Raw genomic sequence first — 17,535 nt, forward strand, 5'->3', positions numbered from 1 at the left:
CTTCCTTTCCAAGTCCATCTGTGTTAGGTTCATTGCTGTTTCTGGATTAGCTGGGGGTGTCTTGCATAAATAAATGAATTATATTTATTCAAGTCACTATGCAGTCACACTTATCTTTCATCATTTGTTTTATTTAAGTTTCTTGCACTTTTATCATCCACTTCTATTTCTGAACAACAAAAACTGGTTCATTTCCCTTTTTTCCTGTAGCCTTTGGGGATTTAGTCCACTCTTCAGTGCCCCCACTGTGACATTTAAAAAACTGAGTCCACCCCAGTATCATACTCATGATTTTTCTCCTCAGTTTTCCGTGTCCCAGGGCCACCACCAAGGGGCTGAATCCTACAAACACTGAAGCAGAGAAATGGGAAACAGTCAGCAGCCCTTCAGCATGTCGCCCCCGGTTGTGGTTGTAGTATGTTACTGCAGCAACCTGTAGCACCCAGCAGACCACAAATAGTGACACCAGAGACACGATCACTTGAGCCGCCTTACGTTCACTGGTCAGCTGAATATAAGGCGTTTGTCCTAGTTTTTCCGGCTCCCTCTGGGTGCCTCCTGACTCTCCCCCTGAGGTAACAGCTCGGATGTGTTTGGCTAAAGCATGCAGTGTGACTAAATTGGTGCAAACCATCAGCACTAGCGGCAACACCTCATTCAGTGCCAGTGATATTGAGGCGAAGGCTGTGCCTTGTTCTTTTGACGGAAACTCCCAGATGCAGCCTAGCAGAGGCCTGGTGGTGCAGCTGATCACCATCACCTCCACTGTGGCATTGCCTTGAACCTGAGTGCTGTATACCAATGCAGGAACAGAGAAAGCCAGGTTTGCCCCCCACACCACCCCTAAGGCAATCCAGACTCGTTGCCTCTCCCTCTGAACAGCAAGCGGTCCAAAGGTCACATGATGTCGTTTCAGAGTAGAGCAGTGAAAGGCACTGAGCGTTAGAGTCACCCAACAGCCCACAGATCGCCACCACACCCACAGCAGCATGAAGATTCTGCACCAGTCAGTGGACAGAGACAGATCCAAGCCCAGGTCTGACACGAAAATAGGTACTGTGCGGAAAAGCGAGGTCAGCAGGTTAGCTAGTGACAGGTGCACCAGAATAAGGTCAGAAGGAGAGAGTCTCCTTGATGGAGTTTCAATGGCTGACTGAAACACCTGAGAATAAAAACAAGATGTGCTGAGAACAGCTCAATCCAAAACATTCAGCCCATTTTACAGTTAAAAAGCTGCGTGCTTTCTCACCACATAGATGACCAGGATGTTTCCCAAAATGCCAGAAAAGGCCAAGAGCCCAAACAAAATCGCGTCTACAGTGATGACCTCTGACATGGCATCATCCTTTACACGGCAACGTACTTCTGCTTTTCATCATGACAACAGGCTTGTATATGTGAGAGTGATGCATCAGGGAGCGTTGCAAGCTTCATTACTAATACTCCTCACAGCTCTCATTGCGTTTTATATATGCTTCCAAAGACAAACAAACACATTCATCAAGCATGAATAAATGTTTGCTGATCAGACTCAAGGCCAATTTAATCTGATCTGTAGAAGCTGTTTGAGCAGGAAGGCAGGCATTTTCCAGCTGTCCTGCGTCACAGACAGTTCAAAATGCTGACGGTCGACCTCATCAGTGAGCATACAAGCACCTGTAATGAATCAGCAATCTGACCTGGGTATGTTTGTTTCTTTTTATTGTCTTATGATGAGCTTAGCTAAACAACAATAGTAGCAGGTAACCAAATGCACCAGGAACAGTTGGCAACACAGATTTAACCACTGAAACTTTTCAGGGACAGCTGAGTTGGTTCCAGTGATTCAGCATTTAAAATTTTTTAGTCAGCCATTCATACTCTCTCCCTTGTTACTAATTATTTACTGGGTTAACCTCTTGAGAAAAATCAATTACTGCTTAGAACATTCTCATCCAAGCACAGCTTATTTACATGTACAATGGAGACCAAACATCATGATTATATCAACAGTGGAACTTTTTCCACTGTGACTGAGATTTTTTTTTTTCAAAAAAATGTTATCATCAGGAGAGTTTTCTTCACCTCAGAGAGCATAATAAAAACCCAGAGAATTAAAAAGTGCAAACTTGTTTGTTTAATATTTCTATTGCATATAACTGTGGACTTATTCAAGAGCCGTTAAAGAACATCTGCACAAACATCCTTTTCCCATATTGCAAACTGTAAGCATTAAGATGCTCACAAAGATATGACTGAATGGATTCTGCACAGCATCAGATTATAGTTGTGCATTAAAAGCGTCCAAACTCATTAATACATATAACATGCTATATGCACATGCAACAGGTGGTTAAATGAGGTGCTTAAATCTCTAGCCATACTATTTACTTAGTCCCAAATACACCACTGGCCAAATAAATTTCAACTCCATGTTATTTAAATACAAATCTAGATACAGGCAAAAGCACTCTGATGTCGATAAAGATTGGCAAGCTGTGTAAAATGTAAATAAAAACAGAATGTAACAATTTCCAAATCTCATAAATCCATATTTTATTTACAATAGAACACAGAAAACATCTAAGCTCATTTTGAATTTTGATAGCAGCAACACGTCTCAAAAAAGTTGGGTCAGAGCAATGACAGGCTAGGCAACTAAGCAGGACTGAAACAGAACAGCTGGAGGGACATTTTGCTACTTTTAGATGCTCCCTCGTCACAAGGGGGTCAGTTCCACATGTTTGATTTGGCAGAGTTTTATGCCAGCTGTCTATCCTGACACAACCCCAAAAGGATTTGTATCTCCAAGTGGGAATGAACCAGCAACCCTTTGCTTACTAAGCAAACATATAAACTTCTGCGCTATGATGGCACACTGCAACTGGTTAGGTTAATTGGCAGGTGGCCAGTAACATGAGTGACCATCTTAGAGAGGCAGTTTCTCAGAAGACGGGCAGAGATTCACCAATCAAAAACTGCACCTACAAATTGTGGAACAATTTCATAAAAATTATTGTATCGTAAAATAAATCGTTGTGAAAACTTTGAATAGCTCATCGTCTACAGTACATAATATCATCAAAAGATTCAGAGACTGGAAAAATCTGTGCAAGAGGGGCAAGGCTGAAAATCAATATGGATGCTTGTGATCTTCAGGCCTTCAGGCAGCACTGCATAAACAAGTATGATTATGTCATGGAAATCATTGCACTGGCTCCAGAACACTAGCAAAAATCACTGTCTGTCAACAAAATTCAGCGTGCCACCCACAAATACAGATTAAAGTTCTGTCATGCAAAGAAGAAGCCACATGTGAACATAACCAGAAACACTGCTTTCTTCTCCGGGCCAAAGCTCGTTTAAAATGAACTGCGGCAAAGTGGAAAACTGCTCTGTGGTCAGACATTTGAAAGTCTTTTTGGAAAACATGGACAGCGGACTAAAGAGGAAAGAGACCATCCAGCTTCTTATCAGCACTCAGTTCAAAAGGCTGCATCTCTGATGGTATGGAGGTGCATTATTGCCTATGGAATTGGCAGCTTGCACCTCTGGAAAGGTACAGTATATACAAGTTTTTGAGCAACATAATGCTCCCACTTAGATGACATCTTTTTCAGGGAAGCCCTTAAATATTTCAACAAGACAATGCCAAACTACATACTGCATCTATTGCAACAACATGGCTTCATAGTAGAAGAGTTCAGGTGCTGAACTGGCCTTCCTGCAGTCCAGACCTTTCACCAACTGAAAACATCGTAAAATGAAAAATACAGCAAAGAAGACCCAGAACTGCTGAGCAGCTAGAATCTTATATCAGACAAGAATAGGTCGACATTCAGCTCTCAAAGGTCCAGCAGCTCATCTCCTCAGTTCCCAGATGTTGCGGACTGTTGTTAAAAGAAGAGTGGATGCTACTCAGTGGAAAACACGGCCTTGTCCCAACATTTTTTGAGACATGTTGGTGCCATCAAATTCAAAATAAGCCAATTTTTTTCCTTAAAATTGCACATGTTCTCAGTTTAAACACTTGATATGTTTTCTGTGTTCTATGATTTTTATGACAGTTGCAAATCATTGTTGTTTTATTTACATTTTATACAGCATCCCAACTTTTTAGGAATTGGGGTTGTATTTATAAGTAGCATGGTTTTGAACTCATTTCGAGTTCATCTGTATATTAAGGCAATCTGACTATTTTCCACGCTGAAGGCAAAGCAGTGAGCCAAGGGACAGTATGGTTGCTGTAACGTTTAAACTCGTTTGGCTTCCTGCGACCCGGTGATAAATTTAAAACGATACACTCAGCGCAGGTGGGATGCAGGTGGGCTGACTTCAGTCCCTCCATCAGTGCTGTTTTCAGGAATCCGAACAGGTGACTTGACAACTACCTGAAGCACAGTGTGGGCTGATGACTCACAAACCGAGCGCTGATGACTAGAAATATTTTGTGCACGCACCCACGCTGCCCAGCACTCCGCGGGGCGCGCTCCTGCACGTGCACTCTAACACAGCAGGCTTCAAACCCATTTACGTCAAGCCAGACAGGAAGAAGAAAGCCAGTCTGATGGCACGAGCCTGGTTCTCTGGTCCCACCGAAATAAGCGAGTGTTTTTCAGAAATGTCTGAGAGCAGCGAGCTGCATTGAGGTTATTTTCATCACCGCTTGGGCTGCATTAACTTCATCCTGCAAGGTCATACTGGGATCTCTCACTAACTGGATTGGGCGCATGATTGAATGTTATTTCTGTCGCAGATGTGTACCCGCTCCTCTCGCCTATGGATCCTGTTTCACGCGGATTTTCGTCGCGTGCACTGAATTGAATCTTATGGCAGACATCAGCCATCGCCCATCTCATCCACTGTGAGAGAAAATAACCCGACGGGAGCTTGGTGCCATGAAAAACCAACAGCGACCATCCCTGCTCGCCTTATCGGCACTGCTGCTTTGCACGTTACCCCAGACAGCTGGGTCTCATCAGCGCAACAGCTCAGCGGCAGCAGCAGCAGCAGCATCATCAACGTCCTCATCAGAGGTGAGAGGAAGAAATAATGTGACCCACAACTGGCTCAGACAGACTAATTTTACTCCCAGCAGTCAAAGCAGGCCATCATCAAAGCTGAAAGAGGGAACAGGCTACGTGAAAAGCTCCTCGTTCAACACAAGTCGAGGCAATAATAATACTGTGATATCTGACAGTTCTGACAGGGCACCGAGATGGAGCCCGGAGGATGTGCCATCACCTGTGTGTGCCTATCGAGTGATCGAGGGAGGCATTGGGGGGCAGCTGTGCTTTCGGCACACTCTGTTTGGGTACAAGTGTCCTAAGGGAGAGTGCAGGACTGCGGTGTCTTTCGGGAACCTGGTGGCAAATATTCTCATCAACGGCAGCGTACTGTTACAGTGGACCCACGAGTCAGAATCCACAAAGACTAAAGAGCCCAGCAATCCCGGGACAAATGCAACAAAAGAGGAAACTCCGCGATCAAACTCTCTTTTCAGGGGCCGACGCCACAGACGCGGAGGCTACGAGGTAAGCTGCTGGTGGAATGGAAGCTACACTCAGTTTGAGTGCGCCGGTGTCCATCTTGGGTCGGGTTGCAGGGACTTTCTGCTGTCCGAGCTGCACGAGAACATCCCGTACCGCATCTGTCTGCGTGCCCTGGGCCGCTCCGAGCCAGCCGAGAGGGCAGAGCAGCGGGACTGCGTGGAGTTTACTCTGCCGCCGTCAGGGATGCAGGACATTGTGATCGCCATGACAACAGTGGGCGGAGCTATCTGCGTGATGCTGGTCATCATCTGCCTGCTGGTGGCGTACATCACAGAAAACATCATGAGCCCCACGGCGCAGCACACGTACTCCTACCGCACTCACTCACATCACTGATGCACTAAAATGACCTACATTAACAAGTACCATGGTCATACGTAATCTCTATGGGAGCTTGTTTCTACCACTGAAAAAAATGGCATTCATAAAGAAAAAAATTTAAGCTATTTTTCTTATAATTATGAGTTTGTTTTGAGATAATAACCCAACATTTTGACTTATGGATGGCAGAAAAATCTTTTTTTTAAGTGGCAGAAGCAACTTCCATAAATCTCACAGTCAAAGTTAATGTCTATAGTAGTTTTTTTTTTTTTCAATATGATACACTCATCCTGTATTGACCTAACTGAAGCACAATCTACTGTGGCTCTGCTAATAACATGCCTTTTGAACCTCAGCGAGGATGCACTGAACCAAAATATACAATTTGTGAATACAGCAGATTACTCTGTTATGTTTCCTTTCAAGGCTGTTCAGGCAGCATGTATACAGCAATACAAATAATGAAATGGCTTTTAGTACATCAGAAACAAGAGTTTTGCTAAATGCGCAGCCTGTAAAAGTGTCCTTAATGAGACACAGAAAAATAACACTTTACTAGTTGCCACATTTTTCCACTTGACTTTATCATAACAACACTGTTTTTGCTTTGCCATTTTCTGAAGGGCAATACAATCTAGTGTACAATCTCCAAATACTGTGCCACACATTTTCAGTTAAACGACCTTTCTGTCCTGCTGTCAGTGAATAAAGTACCATGAGGTCATTTTTAATAATTAAGAGCTGTCCTTTTTCTTCTTTTTCTGAGTGTGTGTGCGTGTGTGTGCACGTGTGTGTGTGCGTGCGCACAAGCCTGGTCATTTTAACGTCAAAAAAAAGAACTTTGTATAAACACAGTTAATCACAAGCAGTGAGATGTGGAGACAACAGTACATAAAACTATGACAAAATAAGATGATGAGTTAAAGACCACAAATGATCAGCTTTAATATTTCCATTGTAACCGGATTTTAAAGTTTAAAACATTGTATATCTTTTTTAGATAGATAGATAGATAGATAGATAGATAGATAGATAGATAGATAGATAGATAGATAGATAGATAGATAGATAGATAGATAGATAGATGACAGCATTTCAGTCAAGTTGTCTGGACGTTGAATGGGTCATTGCTGCGTCTTGATTCTTTTCTTTTTCACCCATTCTGTTGTAGATTTGCTGCTGTGCTTGGGATCATTGTTCTGTTGCATGACTCAGTTTATGCCCAGCTTAGCCTGTCAGACAGATCAGCTCACATTTGCTTCTAAAATACTTTGGTATACAGCGGAGTCTGCGATCAACTCAGTGATTGCAAGGTGCCCAAAGCCAAATCACCATCTCTCCACCGTTGTGCTTGACAGTTGGTATGAGCTGTTTGTGCTGATATGTTGTCCTTGTTTTTTTCTAAACATGGTGCTGTATTTCATAGGGCCAGGTAGGTTTGGATAACTTTTTTCCCTTAAAAAAAATTAAATCAGGATTTAAAAACTGCATTTTGTATTTAGGTTATCATTGTCTAATATTAACAATTGTTTGATGATCTGAAACATGTAAGTGTGACACATATGCAAAAAACTAGGAAATGAGGAAGGGGCAAATACTTATTCACGGTTTCGCTTTTCCAGTTTCTTAACCTTGCTGTGAATTTGCTGGCATGTCCGCTCCTGGGAAGATTGGCAGATGTCTTGGATGTTTTCCACTTGTAAATGATCTTTCTTATTGTACAATGATCGACTTCAAATTGTTTGAAAATGGCCTTGTAACATTTCCCAGATCGATGGGCATCAACAACTGCTTTTCTAAGATCACTGCTGATGTCTTTCCTCCTTGACATTATGTTTACACACACCTGAATGCTCCAGACCAGCATAGTGCCAAAGCACAGTACTGTACTGAAGGTAAAAGCTGTAAGACATGAAATATGGGTTAAGGTTCACTCTCGTTGTATGACCGCTATATGAACTGCTTCTAGGAGCTCTTTGTGTCTGTTTACTGAAGAAGTGAGTTTTTGATGACACATGCTTAGTTATTTTTCGCTAAATGCCACTTCTACCGTGGAAAAAAAACGAAAGGCATATTTTTCCGGTATATTTTGTTTACTGACGTCACGTGGCGTCACTGCATTGCCAAGCTCCACCCTTAAATGACATCACTTAAAGCCGTATTCGGGGCAAGGTGCCGCTCCGCCATTTTAACTTCCTGCTTCTATAGAAGACGAGCTTGTCGCGCTGTATTTCCACTCGAAAAGCGTTTTTGTTGATCCCAGCATCGGGCTTTTGATGGTTTATTTCTCTCGTAAGCATAAAAGTAACAGCCTCGGTTAGGTTTTGAGTTCATATCGGTTAGTTTCAGCCGGAGAGTCGCAATGCCGAGCCACCCGCTGCGTGTGGCGGTTGTGTGCTCGAGCAACCAGAACCGCAGTATGGAAGCGCACAATATCCTCAGGTAAAGATGAGTCGACTGGAAGAAGAGAGAAGGAAAGCGGCCACAAAGTGATCGGAATCTGAGCGGCTTTCTGAGCCGTGTCGTTGCGGTGACAGCCCGTCAGGCCTCGGCGCATTTTAACAATGGACTCAAACCTCAGAGTGCCACACCGAGGCTGCAGCTTATCTTAAAACCAGCTTTCTGACAGGGTTTCGGGTTTAGGGTCGCCTAAAGTGATCTTAACAAAGATTATTGCTGTCTAACTGATTTTAGGGAAGACACACCAAGGCCCAAGTCGGATAGTATTCTCTCCCCCCTCCACACACATGTTAACAAGAGCGCCCCCTGTAGGAAATACTTCGGGAGGGGGAGTCTGGAGTTTTCGCAGCACCGGGTGCTCTAAGCTGCTCCGATCAGCTGATTCATCCACCACATTTACGGAGTTTTGTGTTGGGATTGATTAGTTCTTACACAGAAGATGGTGTTGCAAAAACCTTTAAGCTCATTAGATATTTTCTCGCTAACTGCACTGGATTAGAAAAACCGGCCGAAAGTCTTGAGTTTGACAGGGGTGAAAAGAACTGTCGACCAGGGTGACAAAGCGTCACCTAAAATAAACAATTTTTATACGATTTTTTTTTCCCCCCAAATTAAAATTGTCAGCTGTTAGGTTACAGATGGGATGGAAGAAGTAGTGAATTTTGAAGTGTTTAATGGTGTGTTAGTTTTTCTTAAAGATTTTTTTCAGTCTGAGGACGCAGTTTACAGGGCTGGTATTACAGCTTACTGATGGGTGTGGAAAGACTTATGACATTGTGCTTGTGTAATGTTTCCTCGAAGTTGTTGCATAATTTACTCTCTTGTCCTTTCCTCTTTGCAGCAAACGTGGATTTGATGTGCGTTCATTTGGGACAGGGTCTCATGTGAAGCTACCCGGTCCTGCCCCGGATAAGCCAAATGTGTATGACTTCAAAACGACATATGAACAGATGTACAACGACTTGGTCCGCAAAGACAAGGAACTGTATCCCCTTCCCACACACTTTATTTTCAGACACTTAGACTCACATGAACTAGAAGCCAGATAAGTAAACATGACCTGTGTATCTGTCTTGATTAGGTATTAGTCGGGGGGGGGGCGACACTGGACAGTACAAGGAGATCAAACCACATGCAGGCATTTAAAACTATAATGGAGAAATGCTTTGTTATAAAAAAAAAAAAAAAATTTTTGGATGCAGGGGGTGGAGAAACACCTTGCAATACAGCAGCGGTGCAACAGTAAGTTTGCTTTGGTGAGGGTTATGCACAGACTGAAATGTGTCTGCAAGGAGTGGCTTAGAACTAGAAGTGTAAAAATTTTGTAATTTTTTTCCCTTTTTTTTTTTTTCTGAATTCAGTTTAGCTTCTCACTGTAGGTTCCAGTTTTTGCTTGTTTATTTTTGAAAATGTTTCATTTTAATAGGTTTAAGTCTTTTTAATTATTGTACTATTTGTCTGGGGCAAAATCTAATAAGTTCAGAGTAGGTATTAAAATACAAATTCAACACTTTGTGAACATAGTTGACTCGGTTAGGTAGACATCCCGACTCAGTAAAGGTGCAGCAAAGCCTCATCTGGCAGGTTTTGCTGACAGTTTTTGACAATATAAAATTAATTTTTGAAGTATTCTAAGTTTACAAAACTGGTTACATTTCATTTTAAATTCAGTTTTTTGTTTTTTTCCCCCCACACCTATTTCTAGTTTTAGTGAACTCTAATATCCTGCTTAGGGCCACTGTTTAATGATTAATGCAGTTTTTTTTTTTTTTGCAATACTTTTGTCAATATTAATATTTGTTCAGTTTAAGTAACACTAGCAGAAAAAAAATAATATTCTGGCTTATGTCTTTTGTGGTATAGAGAATAGTTACTGTCAATTATCAAAATTATACATATTTATAAAAAAAAATAAATAAAAGGTTGGGTTTACTTAAGAGGATGACTCTCACTGACCCAAAAAAAAAAAACCCAAAGGCTGTTTTCCCGTTTGGGATATACAAGAGCTGAAGGTAAGTTTTCAGGTCAGGTCTTCGTTGTTCCTCATTAGGATGTGTTGTGTTCATGCTGATGCTGCCAATCTGAAGCCCTGAAAAACCAGTGTGGTTGACCATAGCATAAGAATGTATTAGTCTTCAGCAGCTGCGCTGTCACTGTACATGCATAGGACTTTTTTTCTTCTTTTCAAATTTGAACTTTTTTTTTTTTTTTTTTTTTTTTTTGCTCCTGTCAGCTGACAGGCATTTTTTTAAACTTTACTGATAGAGTTCACATATTGTCTCTGTCAGTAAACAGTCTAATGCTGAACCTGCCCTGCTGCTCCTTCAGTTTAAGCCTTTGACTTTTGTTCAAGATTAAGCTGAATGCAGTGAAATCTGTCAGTGATTCCTCTGGTTATAAAGGCCTACAGGTTTAAAGGTCAGAAGCATTTCACTGAGGTATTACTTGCTGTTGTGCTGCTGCTAATGTTCCTGTATTGCAGGTGTTGTGCCAGCCTACAATAAGGTAAAGAGACACATCTGTTATCCTAAATATCAAAGATACCCTGTAACACAGATGCCCTGTATGATAAACAGAAGTCAGTCTCCTTGTAATATACATTTATTTTTAGTTACTTTGCATGGATTTATCATTGATGTTTACATTGTTGTGCACTACAATCTACTACTTTTTCATTTGTAGTGAGTGGGTCATATAGTTTATAATCAAATGTTTGACAGAATAAAAAAAATAATAATGGTGACATTGTTTGCATCAGCCTGACTGTATCAGTGTGGCTTATCATTACTACAAAAACTCTTAAGTGGATCCATTGCTGTCAAAAAGTCACAATTTATGGACCTGAGAATCCATCCTATACACTTTTGTTTTGTTTTTTTCTTTTTTAATACTGACCCCTCACTGATGAATAGGCAGCACCACTAGAGGGCGCTGCAGTTCACACTGACTACAGACGCCACTGATGAGTGCATCTGCCCCCTTGTGTAGCTTGATTGAGATGCAGTTCAGCAAATGGAAACACAATATACAAATACTGCTCAGACACGTGAGTTGTTTGTCTGGGTGCACACTAAAGTCCTGTCTCTGATTGTGTGATCAGTTTGTTATGTTACCTTTTGAGTGTTTTGCCCTCTTGGACCTCCTCTGTATTCCTTGACCACTTCACTCTTCAGATACACACAAAATGGCATCCTACACATGCTGGATCGCAACAAGCGCATCAAATCAAAGCCAGAGCGCTTCCAGAGCTGCAAGGAGAAGTTTGACCTGGTCATCACCTGTGAAGAGAGAGTCTATGACCAAGTGGTGGAGGGTGAGGACACTAAATTTTAAAAAGGTCTAATCACTGAATCATTAATTAGGGCCATTTACAAACCCACTGCTTTGCTTCTTCTGGCACACCTGTATTTTCACCCCTCCAACTGCATGCATGCAGACAAAAGTTTGACCTACCCTACCTTGTCTTTTATCTGTTGTTGCTTCCCAGATCTGAATTCACGGGAGCAGGAGACGCTGCAGCCTGTGCATGTAATCAATGTAGACATTCAGGATAACCACGAGGAAGCCACGCTGGGCGCCTTCCTCATCTGTGAGCTGTGCCAATGTGTGAGTGTCTCCTGAAGGGGTTCTCAGATGCTGTCCTGTTGGACACATTTTTACTTAATTTTTTAAAAATGATCAATAAACACACATGAAAGTGGCATGAAACATTTCACTGGCCACCTAAAAGTGAAATGATTTTTATGTGCTTGATAGAAAATGAGCTGCGTGCGTGCACAGCCGGTGGTTTAATGCAGTTCCCTCTCTGCCCCTGCAGATCCAGCACACCGACGACATGGAGAATGAAATCGACGAACTCCTGCAAGAGTTTGAGGAGAAAAGCAACCGGCCTTTTCTCCACACTGTCTGCTTCTACTGAGACTCAGCAACAACTTGCAATAAACACAGACCGAGATCACAAGCAATCAGACAAAAGTATATGGACACGCACACGTCATACTCCTCAGTCATCCATGGCTCAGTGCATACATGTTGTGTGCCTACACAGCCACATACACAAACATGCATATACATTTACATATATATAGCTTTGGGTCAGGACCTAACAAACGGCTGCTGTTGGACATATTGATGATAATGGGTTTTTTCCTCTAAGGAGAGGATGGACTCGCTGCTCCTGCTCTGCCTTTTATTCCGCCAGATTAAGGTCAGGCCAAGGTCCCTCCCCCCAAAAAAATCACAGGTCCAGTGAAATCACTCAACCATGTCTCCTCAGGGAGAACCATAACACCCACAGCCCAGATTCAGCAACTCCTCTGCAAATTGCTCTCATTTTTGTTGAATGCAGCATATTAATGCTGATGTTCCATTTTTGTTTTTTTCCATATGGTATATAATTATTTCAAACATATGCCAGATTTTGATTCCTGAGTTGGGAGGATGTGCATGTGTTTACACGCGGGAGGAGATTTAATTGAACAGTATGCTTGTTTTTGTGCGACCACGTGTTGTATATTAGTTAGAATTAAGTTTAAGTGGGTGGGCTAATTAATAATGCATAACCAAACCTAGACCTCTGAGGCTCAACAGGTGTGTTTCAGATATAATGTGTTGACTGATATTTAAACTCTGATATGCTGTATTTCTGGCCATATTTTTTTTTTTTTTCTTTTTTAAATGTTTGAAGAACTGAAGCATTGTAATTATTTTCAAACTGCGAGCTCAGCTCAGAGTGCCTGATTTTGTTTTTCCTGTATGTACATATGAATCTACTAAAGAAAGAAACATCTCTAAGAAATATTTTGCACCTCTTTATTGACTCTCATTTAATTTGTGCTGATATATCATTCTAAAATGGTTATTAGATTAAACATTAGCACTTGGTTACATTGATGCAGATACTAACAGAACTGTTAGAAGGACCTTGTTTTTTCACAGTAGATTTGGCTGTTTTAGGCATTTGTAAATAAGAAAAAAAATAGTTTCAGTGCTCAAACATGCTCTGATGACTATTGTTAGCCAAAAAAAGATTAGTAAACCAACTGATTTTAACTTTGCTTGGAGCAGCAAGCTCCAATTCTCTCCATATTGTGCTTCAATGACGGACAGCTTGTGTAAATGACTGAGTTGTGCTAAATAAGGTTTAAAAGTACACTTTTTAATCAGAGTATAGCATCAAGTCAGTTAAACTTCTGGGATATTGATCTGGTTAAGTAGCAGAGAGGGGTGTTAATCTGTTTCAGCTGTTTTGTTTTTAATGAAACTACACTAACAACAGGTGCATTAGAGGAGCAACAATGATGTAACCCCCCAAAACAGGAATGGTTTTACAGCTGGAGGCCACTCCTCATCCTTTCTGACTGATTTTTCACTACTGTTGCATTTGGCTAGGGTCAGTGTCACTACTGGTAGCATGAGGTGATATTAGGACCCTACAGAGGTTACACAGGTAGTCCAACTCCTCCAATGGCACATCAATAATTGCCATTGCCAGAAGGTTTGCTGTGTCTTCCAGCATAGTCTCAAGAGCATGGAGGAGATTCCAGAAGACAGGCAGTTACTCTAGGAGAGCTGGACAGGGCTGTAGAAGGTCTTTAACCCATCAGTAGGATCAGTATCTGCTCCTTTATGCAAGGAGGAACAGGATGAGCACTGCCAGAGCTACAAAATCACCTCCAGCAGGCCACTGGTGTGAATGTCTCTGACCAAACAATCACAAACAGACTTCATGAGCTGGTTAGGCTTTTAATTACTTACATACCTGGATAGCTTTATCGATAATAATGCAACATTAAATATTAGTATATCCATCCATCCTCTTCTACTTATCCAGTTCAAGGTTGCGGTGGGGCTGAAGTCTATCCTAAGCTGTCATAGCCATACACTCTGCAGGCTGCCAATCTATCTCAGGGATAACACAGACAGAGACAACCATTCATGCCTACAGTCACCAGTTAGCCTAGCATGCATGTTTTTGGACTGCAAGAGATAGCCAGAGAGAACCCACACAGGGGGAGAGCATGCAAATTCCACACAGAAAAGTCCCAGCTGGCTGGTGGATTCAAACCCAGGACCTTTTTGCAGTCAGGCAACAGTGCTAACCACTGCACCACTAATGTATTAGTATATAAATATACTAATATAAATACTATTATATTTATATTTTAAAACCTGCAAAATCAACATTTAAACATAAATGGAATAAAGTACAAAGTAGAAAACATGGATCCAAAATATAGTGGGGACAGAAGTAGAAAGCAGCATAACGTATGAACACTTGAAGTACAATGAAGGTTTACCTCATTAAAGCATTCTGGGAAATGTCCTAAGGTCCATCCAACCACTGTGCTTTAATCTAGCAATAATATGAGATAATACAGAAGTTGGGAAATTCCCATGGTAAAGTAGCCAAAACATAAGAGCTTACAAAAGTAATAAAATTAAAGACACTGTGACAAAATAAAGTAGCTCAGTAAGGTTTAAAAACAAACAAAAAAAAAGAACTAAAGGAATCTAAAGAACCTCAATTAAATAAAAAGACAAAATAGAATAAAGGAATTCAGTAGACCTAAAATCTAGTGAAATACAACAGAACCCTATATGAAAAATACAACCTAATGCAGGGACATGAGAAAAGAAAAAAGAAAATAATGGCTACAAATTAGCAAAACTGTGAGATCAAATGTATTATTATTTAGCGCACATCTTATCAAAGTATTACAGCCATATTTGAAAGTCTGTGAGTTATGAAACAAAACATAAATATTAAAAACCAACAAACAAACAAACAAAAAAAGCTGCATGCTGACGGTAACCACGATGAGCGAGCGATTATTCCTTAAACTTGTTTCAGCTGGTGGAAAGTAAAGTGACCTGTCGGCTACAGTCAGTGAGTCCTCATCCAGCAGTGCTGGACAGCCTGAGCAGAGGAGAGGACGGATCCACGGACACGCGTCTCACCGCAGAGCGCACGTGAGCCTGTACGTGGATTGTTGTGGTTTCCCCAGCATATGAAGGTCAGTGATGGCAACAACTGGCTGATATCTGAATTTGATCTGTATGTATGTATACATGTTATATGTGTTTGCGATATATGAGACCAATGCGGGGTTTATTTACTTCGTTCTTCTTTTGTTTGTTTTTTTTTGTTTTGTTTTGTTTTTGTTTTTTTTCAGGCTTTGCGATTTCTGGGGACATGAACGCGCTTCTCGGCCACTTTCACAACTTCTTCTTGCCGCTGTTGCGAGGGCACGAGCATGTCTGCCAGTGCGTCTGCGGGAGGTAACATCCAAACTCAACCTGTTATTTGTCATGTGTTCTGCATCATCGTGCTGCCCAAGCAAACCCATATTTCCTTATCCGTAAGTTTCATTCCGCTTTAATGAACGCTCACGAAATTCTATAACTACCGATTATGAACAGACTTTTTCTTCTTCTTTTTTTTTTTAAATCCAAGATTTTCTGCTCATTCAGGGTTGATGAATTTTCCCCATGTTTTCATCTTTCACCAACCTGTTTCTTCTTTTTTAAAGTTCATTAACAAACGCTGTTTGGAATTTTGAGTTAATAACTTGTATCTTGAGGTTTTTGGATCCATAACTTGAAATTTCAACTTAGCTCTGCCTGTCTGTTTTATTTTATTTTATTTTATTTATTTGTAGTGGCATAAACAAGCTTTCATAGATTTGCCTGAAAATATAATTATTGGACAAATATAATGATAGTTGTCTTTTACAATGTGATTTTTTTTATTATTATTATTACTAGTGTGTGCTCAAGTATTGGACTTTACACAATGAATGTATTTATTTTTAATATTTAACTAGCCAGTAACCAGGTATTTTTTTTATGCACTTGTTCCAAATTCCAGATCCCAATTCATTTTTATGATGAGAAAGCCCAGTGAAAAATTCAGGCTTTTAACTTTAATAGTCTTTGATATATTCATGTTTAAACATGGCCTTAGATGTCAAATGGGTCAACGGATCTTGAAAAGTAGATTTATGAACCTAAAATTTCACAGCAATCATTATATACGTCCAAACTTTGGACCATAAAATTTTCAAGGAAATCAGAGCTGGTCAGCGGTCAGGTTCATGTGATTTCTTCTTTGAAGATTTTCTAATACTGTGAATTTCTTATTTCTTAACCTTCCTGACATTGTTGTTTTGTTTTGTTTTTTTGTTGTCACCTCAGCAACAAAGCCTATCATGTTGTTCCATATCATGGAGCCATGTCCACAGTGGACATCAGAGACCACTACTGTGGGAGCTACATCGTGACCCAGCAGGAGATGGATCTGACAGCTGGGATACTGCTGGGCCTCTGCATCGGCTGGTTGTTGATGTGGCTGGATCGTGTGTGGCACAGGGCGCTTCCATTCTGGACGCCAAACCAACTCAGCAGTGAGTAAACTCAAACCTCGATCAAAACCTCAGTAGAATTTCACCATAATTGTTCAACTGTAGCAGATTTACGAAAACTGGGAGCAGGAGAGACAGAAGAAACACAGTTTTTAGTGTATACTGTGTGATAAGTTTTAACTACATGTGTTAACTCCTTAACAGGGCTCAGTTTGTCTGTTTTCCCCCTCAGGTGTTCATTTCTGGTCATTGATGCCAAAATTCAGAAACATAAGGAACTTGTTTAGCCATTCACATCCCGAACACTCAGAGGAATCGAGCGGGAACGTGGTGCATGTAGAGCCGCAGGTTAATGGAAACATTTGATATAAAAACTTGAATTAAATTTAACATTTTATGTCTGTGCACTTTTATTTCTATGAACAAACTGTAGTTCTGATTGAAATATAATAGACTGTGATAACAGATGTAATAATTAATGACATTTTGACAGTGACAGGAATCACCAGCATTTAAAAAAAAAGAAAAAATATTGACACTTCCTCAGGGAATTCTCGTAGAAGCAGAACTGTCATTTCTCAGTTTCAGTTGCCTTTTTTTTTCCCTATTTCTGTTATAAGGAAACATTTAAGGGGTTTTAACTACTGTATGTGCACATGTACTGTACACGGCCTCTGTAACTGTCAGTGTTTTTCTGTGCTTGTTCTTTACGAATAAAAACAAATGCCAAAAGCAAGTATCTGTGGATCTAAGGCTGTATGTCAGACCATGCAGAGAACCTTAAAATGAAATACTCCACCATCCCAGTTTTGCACAGTAACAGCGTCACAGTGATGAAAAATGATCAGAAGTATGCAGAT

General features: G+C 40.9%; 4 protein-coding genes across 4 annotated transcripts; 3 read left to right on the top strand and 1 right to left on the bottom strand.

Annotated features, from left to right (window-relative positions):
- Nucleotides 1-163: 163 nt before the first annotated feature.
- ora4 (olfactory receptor class A related 4) lies at nt 164-1,353 on the bottom strand. Its single transcript, XM_030728852.1, has 2 exons — nt 1,250-1,353; nt 164-1,162 (listed from the first exon to the last, which is right to left on the bottom strand). Exons 1-2 carry the CDS (start codon nt 1,334-1,336, stop codon nt 164-166), a joined length of 1,086 nt encoding a protein of 361 aa, XP_030584712.1. The 5' UTR covers nt 1,337-1,353.
- A 3,194-nt stretch (nt 1,354-4,547) lies between these two features.
- On the top strand, nt 4,548-6,562 carry fndc10 (fibronectin type III domain containing 10). The gene has a single exon (XM_030729894.1). The coding sequence runs from the start codon at nt 4,878-4,880 to the stop codon at nt 5,865-5,867; it is 990 nt and encodes a 329-aa protein (XP_030585754.1). The 5' UTR covers nt 4,548-4,877; the 3' UTR covers nt 5,868-6,562.
- Nucleotides 6,563-8,014: 1,452 nt separating this feature from the next.
- Nucleotides 8,015-13,106, top strand: ssu72 (SSU72 homolog, RNA polymerase II CTD phosphatase). Its single transcript, XM_030728975.1, has 5 exons — nt 8,015-8,294; nt 9,154-9,297; nt 11,486-11,625; nt 11,800-11,918; nt 12,130-13,106. The coding sequence occupies exons 1-5, from the start codon at nt 8,215-8,217 to the stop codon at nt 12,229-12,231; spliced, it is 585 nt and encodes a 194-aa protein (XP_030584835.1). The 5' UTR covers nt 8,015-8,214; the 3' UTR covers nt 12,232-13,106.
- Nucleotides 13,107-15,206: 2,100 nt separating this feature from the next.
- Nucleotides 15,207-17,041, top strand: LOC115779946 (transmembrane protein 240). The gene is made up of 4 exons (XM_030728853.1): nt 15,207-15,328; nt 15,488-15,593; nt 16,509-16,717; nt 16,908-17,041. Exons 2-4 carry the CDS (start codon nt 15,508-15,510, stop codon nt 17,039-17,041), a joined length of 429 nt encoding a protein of 142 aa, XP_030584713.1. The 5' UTR covers nt 15,207-15,328; nt 15,488-15,507.
- Nucleotides 17,042-17,535: the final 494 nt, after the last annotated feature.

Source organism: Archocentrus centrarchus, chromosome 5 (assembly GCF_007364275.1).
Source record: "Archocentrus centrarchus isolate MPI-CPG fArcCen1 chromosome 5, fArcCen1, whole genome shotgun sequence".
NCBI lineage: Eukaryota > Metazoa > Chordata > Actinopteri > Cichliformes > Cichlidae > Archocentrus > Archocentrus centrarchus.